Source organism: Sinocyclocheilus rhinocerous, unplaced genomic scaffold (genome assembly GCF_001515625.1).
Source record: "Sinocyclocheilus rhinocerous isolate Xijiao unplaced genomic scaffold, SAMN03320098_v1.1 scaffold715, whole genome shotgun sequence".
Lineage (NCBI taxonomy): Eukaryota > Metazoa > Chordata > Actinopteri > Cypriniformes > Cyprinidae > Sinocyclocheilus > Sinocyclocheilus rhinocerous.
Window position 1 is genome coordinate 404059 of NW_015646180.1, and position 8962 is coordinate 413020.

At 36.8% G+C, this 8962-nt stretch overlaps 1 protein-coding gene across 1 annotated transcript in view; it reads right to left on the minus strand.

Annotated features, from left to right (window-relative positions):
* LOC107707143 (thyroid adenoma-associated protein homolog) overlaps window positions 1–8962 on the minus strand; it is a 108704-nt gene that overhangs the window by 66986 nt on the left and 32756 nt on the right. Inside the window, exons 14-17 of the mRNA XM_016511056.1 lie at window positions 7550–7659; window positions 3544–3676; window positions 995–1117; window positions 776–898 (exon numbers count right to left, since the gene is read on the minus strand). Of these exons, the coding sequence (XP_016366542.1) occupies window positions 776–898; window positions 995–1117; window positions 3544–3676; window positions 7550–7659 (489 nt within the window). The remainder of the gene's footprint in view (window positions 1–775; window positions 899–994; window positions 1118–3543; window positions 3677–7549; window positions 7660–8962) is intronic.

The following is an 8962-nucleotide window of genomic DNA, read 5'->3' on the forward strand; positions in this document are numbered from 1 at the left end:
TTTTTTTTTTTTTTTTGCGGACTGATTAAATAATGAGTCAAAAGATTAACAGCTAATAATACATGTAGTCATTCATCACACTGAAAATGGAAAGTAGAGTCAAGTGCATTTCATTTTGTGATACTGTATTCAGCACAGTGCGCTTTGATGTATACTGCATGCATACAGCAAACATACTGCTGCATTTAATAAATCACATCCACCAAAATCACAGATTTAAACCTTTAATGATGCATAATTCCTACTATTTCACTTCAGTGTCAGAACTGCATTTATTTGAAATAGATTTTTTTTGTAACAATTTAAAAGTTACTTCCATTAAAATGTTACATTTGATCAATTTAATGCATCTTTAAAAAATCTTACTGACCACCTTGATAGTGTATATGTTACATTAAAATTAAATGTCAGTATCTAATAAAATGGCATTCGTGCATTTGAAAAGCGCCAATATAAGTGTCTAAATATGTCACTGTACTTTATAGTTTGTCTTGTAAATGAGCAGATTTAGTGAAGAATGACAGGAAGTTATTGTGTGGCCATGTGTGGTTGCCACATGTCAACAAGTCAAAAGCTTGCACTAACTGGTCTGCCACAGCTCCGACATATCAAACTACTTTAAAGACATTGGTATGTTATGTCAGCTGGTAAATGATGGTACTTTGAGATACACATTTTAGAGTCAAAGAAAAAAATAAATAAATAAAAAAACACTTTTGTTATCAAAGGAACTTACACAAACATTGTATATAAATAAGAAAAAGGATATACTCACGGCCCACACAGGAGAAGTGAAACCCAGGATAGCACCTTGCATGCCCTCGGACACAAACGGCACAATGTTCTCCCCCAGACATGTGTCTCGATACAAAGCCCTCAGGATGTTCAGAGCGTGGACCTGTATGTGCAGAAAAAACAAAGACCCATTAAACAGGCCTGATTCTACTCCTATGTTTCTCTTAGAGATGAAGTGTGTGTGTGTGTGTGTGTCCACCTGTGGCACAGAGTTGCTCTCAGTATCTCTATCATTAGAGGGCATGGCCAATGCTTTCAGAGATCTCATGGTCATCTTCAGAAGTCCACAGCTGGATGATTTGGGCTCAGAGGACAGCAGGGCCTACAAAGAGACAACGTTATCACAGCTAACACTTTCATGGAAGATTAACAGGCAAGTCCCCACACATTTGACATGGTTTGGAATGACATGAGGGTGAGTAAATGATGACAGAAGTTTCATTTTTAGGTGAACTGTCCTTTAAGCTGTATTTCAGACAGGACATTCCGTTAAGACGGGGCCAGTGAATGGCAGCATGACAGAGGAAAAATGACTCGGGGTGTGTAACCGAATATGGCCTCTGTTCTTTTGTCCTCGTGCCATAAGGGTGTGAACTCATCGCGCAAGACCACCTTTTCCGGGACATACCACAGGAATGTGCGTTCATGCCAGGCGTTGAGTCTATCCATCCTCTCGGTGTCTTATTCTTCCCTAAAACCCTCTCATTGTCTTGCGTTTCAAATCCAAAGCTCATTTTTCATTGACTTCAGTATTCAGCTATTCTGACCTCTCAGAGGACTGTCCACTGGGGAAGATCTCCATCATAAATCTATACGGAATCAATTACCGATCCGCAGATGTTCAAATAACACTAATGAAACAGTGGGAGATTCTTCAGAGATTGTCAGATTATTACTTATTTGTCTAAGCATGACTGTTGTGGAGGTGCTATGCAACTAGAACATCACACACATTTGTGGTGAATTGTACAGTTAAGTACCTCTAGGCATTAAAGGTTTATCAAAGTAATTTTATGTTCTCATAGACCCTGCTATTAAATGCTGCAACTGCACTATTATAGAAGCCTCTTTCTTTTTCTTCTTCTTAATATTATTAATGTATTATTAATGTTATTAAAAGTTGCACTGCCTAATACATTTGTGGAAACGGTGATACATTTTTTTTCAGGATTCTTTAATGAGAGAGAGTTCAAACGAACAGCATTTATTTGACAGAGAAATCTTGGACAACGTAAAAGTCTTTACTGATACTTTGAATCAATTTAATGCATCCTCGCTGAATAAAAGTATCATTTTGTTCCAAAAAAAATCTTTCTGACTCCATACTTTTGAAAAGTATTGTCTGTCACTGTAAAAATAGCCTATTTACAGGAGTATTTGGCGTTTAAGCGGACTAAATGATTGAAGAAGTCTGGTATAAGTCATCAGAGAGAAATATGTAATTTCACAGGAAAATCAGGTTACAACAACGGTTAAAAATTACAAGCTCAAAAAACACACAAAAAAACAAAACAAGATGCATTAAGAAAATATACAGGGTCAATTTCTCATTTGTCAACTTTAAAATTAGAAATTTATTACGGCTGTCAATCGATTCAATTTTTGAATCTAATTAATTACATGATGTGGCGATTAATTTATCTAATTAATCGCAAATTAAATTAGGCTGTGAAAATACCACCAAAAGATCATTTAAAGCCATTATTGTGTTAAATGAGAAAAGTATCAAGTAGATATTACAAAAAGTAGCTTTTGAAAGAAATATTTTATTTGATTCAACATGAAATTTATTACACATTTAGGCTAAAATGGCCTTACATAAACCATGATGGAACATAAAAGCTTGGTTACCAAACAGTCTTCAAAATACCTTCTTTTATGTTCCACAAAAGAAAGTAAGTGATACAGGTTCGAAACGACATGAAGCTGCATTTTAGGTGAACTATCCCTTTAATGTTGTTGTTTTTTAATATGGAAATTGTATTTATTTTATTTTATTTTAATGAAATGATACTCTAAATAAGAAACTAAAACTGCCAGTAGGTGGCAGTAAATGTCTTTATGAGTAAGTTACGGAGTCATTTATTCATTCATCTGATTTGTTCAAATGGCTGATTCATTCAGAAATGAAGTAAACGGCTGTTTATGAATGGGGCATTAAATCATTGGTTCACCGGATTCATTCGAAATGCAGAATCATTCAGAAATCACCAGTGTTGTCAAGAGATGCACAACAGTTCTGCTGTGGGTTGGTAAAATTGAGCAAAAACAGACAATATTGTGTCTAAAATATAACAATAGTAAGTTTTTATTTACTGAACTGTTGTATAAAATCACATTTGCACTTGTGCTATTCGGGTCAAAAACACCACTCACGCTGCTCTTGTGATATCGCTTATATGAGACAAAAACTCATACAGGGGCATTTTTTGCCCTAATATCTTGCACATAACTGCATTTATGGACTACTGTACAACACGTAGCGAGTTGTTGCCCTGCATCATATTTGTCAACTGTATGAAATATGAGATGAAGATCAGGTCTGGGGCGGGGCGGGTGCGTTAAAATATTTTAATCGCGTTAATTTTCCAAACTAATTAATTATATTAACATGACGTTAAACTGACAGCCCTAAAATGTATACAAGAAGAAAGGGCTATTGTTTCATTAGGTGTAATGCATTCATTTTGGAGGTGGGGGGGGATCTAGTGGTCTGTGCCGTACATTAAAGAGGCCCAAGGTACTAACCTGTATATAGAAGGGTATTTCTGCACTGCGGCGGGTCGCACACAGTTTAGAGGAGGGGTCACTGGCTTCCACTTCCTCAAGAACCTCCTTCAGCCATTGTGCTGGCAGCTGCTGTAGTGCAGCACTCCCACTCCTAACACACACACACACGCGCACACACACACACACACACAGATTACAACAAACCCACATAAGACCTTGTTGTGGAATTCTGAAGACTGTTGGTATCCAAGTTTGTGTGGTTCCCAGTGTCTCTCAAACATTTTTCTCTCTGTTTTCTCTGATGCGATATTATCCACAGTTTTCAAAACAATCGAAAAATCAAAGCATAGACTATAAAATGAACTGAATTTGAACACTCATTCGTGGAAAATGTCAGACTTGAGCCAAGTTATACTACAGCGGAAAAGTTGTGAAGATTAACATCAGTTTTTATAAACAGTTTTTGTGGAATCATACAGAGGCAGACTCTGTTGTCAGTCATGGTTTCCAAAAACAATATTAAGCAGCACAACCGTTTGATAATAATAAGAAATGTTCTTAAGCAGCATATCAGCATATTAGAATGAATTCTGAAGGATTATGTGACACTGGAGTAATGATGCTGAAAATTCAGCTTTGAATCACAGGAGTAAATTACATTTTAAAATATATTAAAATAGAAAACAGTTATTTGAAATAGAAAAAAAAATATTCCACAATATTATAATTTTTACTGCATGTTTGGTCAAATAAATGCAGCCTTGGTGAGCAAAACAGACTTCTTACCATAATCATAAGAGAGCCCAAACCTACAGGAAAATGTTTTTTTCAGCAGCAAAGCTGTGATTAAGAAAATAAATCTCAGTAAGCCACACAATTTGAGGGATCATTCATGTTCGTAGCACAAAGTTCGAAGTATTGTTTGTTCGTAGCACAACATGAGTTGCACAACAACTATTTATTCTTCATGTTAAAGGTTTGTTCAAAATCCTATTCCAAAGTATGAGCAATAATAAAAGAGATGCTTGCCTATGCAAGCACTGTAATTACACTGCAAACCTCAGTTGAATACACACACAAACACACAGCAGGAGCTGCCCAAGCGTGTGCAGGACGCTCTCGTTATGAAAGCTCTCGTTATGAAAAGTACCGTTATACCAGACGTGCTGGAGCAAACAATCTAAACCACACAGAGCACCCGGGCTCACACACACCTCTCACGACCCCAAACACAAGGGGAAACCTTCAAAAGGCAGCCGTCGAACGCCCCACAATCAACACCTCGTGACGGGCTTAGTGGTTGCCGGTGGAGCCGTGTAATCACACAGCAATGCTTTTCCTCCAGAAGCACTTCTGAGACTCCATACAGACACAGCTGCTAATGCAGGCCGATCCATCACAAACGCTTCCTCAGCGATTTCAAGAAATGTTACCATCTCAGGATTGAGCATTTGTTTGCATGCACGTTTTTTAGCTGTTTTGCACCTTTTATAGATAGGGAGGCCAAAAAATGACAGTAAATTATAAGGAAAAGAAACAAACCAGATCACCCACTTGAGCACAACAAACAGTTCTGGTTTCATTAGGATATGTAATGCCCACTTTTCTTTCATTCTCAGATACGCAGCCCAATAACTTTCCACTTTAATCTCTGCCCAAACACACAATACACGTACGTTTCACCATTTTATTAATTACTTTCTCATTACCGGAGCGAGTTTGGCAGCACTATATTAACAACTAACTCGTGCAGTGCTTGCCTCAAGTCGTATGAACGTAAATGACGAAACAATTAGTTGTTGACATTTATACAGCAAAGATTCACCAAACTCACTTTCAAATTTCAGTTGCAAGTCTTAATAAAGTAAAGGAGTCTCTTCTGTCATTGTATATATACTGTATTTATCACTCCTAGCAGACTACAAAATCTACGACCAGTGTTATTTTAGTATTGTTTATGTTGTTTGTTTGTACAGTTTTTATGATCATTTTTAAATAGCTTTTATTTTTATATTTTATAAAAAATAAAAAAATAAAATATATATATATATAGTTTAACAATTGTACATGATTTAGATTTTTTTTACATTTATTTCTTTTGTTTTTAAATATGGATATGGAAATAAGTTTTACTGTACTTCTGCTGCAAAAAAAAATGCTCATCGGTAATTTTGCCTTGTTTTCCAGTGCAAATGTCTAAAGATTCTTACATCAAGATACATTTACATGAGATGCAAAATGACATAAGACGACTTGTTTTCTGACCAAAGTGAAGAGAGTTCATGATTAAAAATATTTGCCAATGGGCTCAGAAACAAAAAAAAGTTTTCATACCTCATTGACAGATATTTATCGTTTTAAGCATAAACATGCTTAATTTTGTTCAGTTTTTTAAGTCTTCATTTAACATCTTGAGTATCTAGATTTAAGGAAGTATATTTGTATTAGAAAATAAAAATACTGAAGATGATGTTCATTTTTTTGCAACGCATGCAATATTTAATGTCATGACTTCATGAAATTAATTAAAGGGGTCATATGATGCGATTTCAAGTTTTCCTTTCTCTTTGGAGTGTTACAAGCTGATTGTGCATAGATAAGATCCCTGAAGTTGCAAAGACTAAAGTCTCAAAACCAAAGAGATATTCTTTATCAAAGTTAAGACTCTGCCACGCCCCCCTAAAACGGCTCATTCTAACACGCCCCCACATATCTACCCCACTATGTGGAAATATTTGCATAATCCCGCCGCAAATGTGCACGCAAAGAAAGAAGGCATGGTGTCAGTAACCGCAGTTAGTGTTGAAGCAACCATGTCAGGGAGACGCTGTGTGTTTCAGTGCGAAAGCAAAAGCACTTTATTTGGATCACTTACAACAGAACAGCAATGCATTTTATGGACGACCGTTTCGTGAACCTAGGAGAGGAGGTAATGCGGACACTCTCCGATACCTGCGACGTCACTTGCAATCGACACAAATCGTGCGTGTTGCCAATGGAGACAAGACGCTGTGGTGGTGATTAAACGATTAAAACTAATTTAGTACTATAACGTACAGGGTCCTGCAAGAAAAAGACAAGACCCGCAAATCCGCGGCCACAGAACAGCAGAATATGAAAGCAATGCACAAAGTCTCTCGTAAGCGTTTTCCTCCTGGAGAAAAACATAAACACTTAACATGGCTTAATGTATTAAGATAGGCCTACATTGAGTGCAATTAAAAGATCAAATTCGATATATAGTTATTATTTAATGTATCAATAGTAATAACTAATTTAATATTAATTAATGAACTAATTTAGTAATACGTTTTTAACTCAATATTTTCATTTAATTTTAGCTTTATTTCAGTTAACAAAAATGTATTTTTATTAGTTTAAGTTTATAAAAATAGCTCTGGATATTGACTGTTTTCACAATTCAAAAGAGTTTCATGAAAATAAAGTAGAAACTGCAGAGAGGCCAATTAAAAGTAGAAGAGGAAAGCAGAAGGCAGGAATGGAGTCAGATCATTAAAGACGCTCCCTCAGCAACTCCACAGCAGCAGAAGCGATCTGATGTCCCATTCATGTCACACTCGTGGCAGCGAGCGAGTCAATTTCCTTAACTTCTGCACAGAGACCACATTCCGAAGCTCATTAAATCTCACATTTCCAGATGTTAACAGTTTTTAAACTTCCTGATCATTTGAAGCGTGTCCTTCAGGAGCAGCGCTGGTTTCCAGCCCAGCACCTGAGAGGGAGCAGGAATGAGGAGGAGGGGGGCTGGACTCATTCAGGTATGAAACGTTACTGCCAAGCACAACATCAGGGGCTCTGGTGGAGCAGTCCTCATGACTCCCTCATCTATAAAGATGCACACTTGTTCTGACGGAGGCCTTTGGGTTGAAAACATCTTGAATTTTGTAATGACAAGGGGCGTATTTTACTGGACAGAGAGTTGATGAGTCTGTATGTGTGTTTTAATCATTAATATATAGCTGCTGGGTTAGGTCAAGCAATCTGATTGGGTAAGATCTCTCACCTGCAGAGCATCTCAGTGAGCTGAACAAAACCCACGTAGGCCAGTTCAAACGCACCCCCGTCACGAGACTGTAGCAGCTGCTCCCGAAAGTACTTCCCCACACCTTCCACCTGACAGAAAGACAGACGGAGATTAACACACTGCCTCAGTTAAATCTTTCGAACCCATAAGTATATGTTGAACCAGACATACAGCATTAATTTTGAAGTGTTCAGTAGTTTAACTTTTTTTCAGCATATACATACATACATTTACAGCATTTATATGAATTTCTTTCAATGTCATTTCATTGTAAATGTTAAAAATCCTTTATTCACTCACCCCACGTTTTAAACCGGCATGACATGCTTCTGTGGAACACAAAAGAAGATATTTTGAAAAATGATAATAATAATAATAATAATGTTTTTTTGGACTTGGATGGTATGAACAGCTGAAACATTCTTCAAAATATCTCCTTTTATGCACCACAGAACATCAAATGGCATGAGGGTGAGCAAATGACGACAGGATTTTGGATTCAGAACCTGAATTTTAAAAGCACCCTCGATATACTTCTGAATGGCACACATTCCTGTTCACGAATATGCCTAGAAAAACAGATATATGTCTTATATCAATAAAACAGCTCCTCCCACAGGCAGGCAACGGTTAAGGTCCACATGGCAGCAGAGCATCTATTTACATCGTACTCCAAACTGGTACCACCAAACTTTACTTACGCTCCACGTGCGCAGAGGAATTTCCCAACATGGCCAGCTAATTACACGTCAGGGTCAGTGACCTAAATAGAGGCTTTTCTTGCATGTCTAGCACTAAGAGGGTTAAACACAAGTCTAATACTGTTGTTTGCTGGTTGTTTTGATTCCATTAGCTTAAACTTGCACTGAATTAGGAAATTCAGAATTAGAAAAAATATATACAAACAAATACCACAGATGGCCATTTATTAGCTATGAAAGACTGGATGCAGAGTGCAACAAAATTGCAGGTTGAAAATTATTCAGACTTAAACAAATCAGTAATTCTGGTTGGTCACAACTTACATGTATGTTCTGGCCACACCAGGCATTAAAAAAAAATTTATTTAGATTTTTCATAAATTATAAATGCTATTGGTCACTCTTTATGTCTTTCTGTTGGTTTTACAAATATTTCACCAGTGAAAAAATAATCAAAAAGTGCTTGTGTCTGAACCTCATAACTCCACTGGATTCTCAAACTGTCACCAAAAACTCCACCGATCTTGAACGAAGCACCGCTCACAAAGTTTGGAGATGATCTCTGCTTGTTTGCGATGCAAGGGTAAATAAAGAACTGTTTTTTTGAATAAGCACAGGGTTTACGCTCTATAGAGGCTAATGTTTTATGTATTTGAAGAATGGAGAAGAGTATCTTAGTCTAAAATTCACT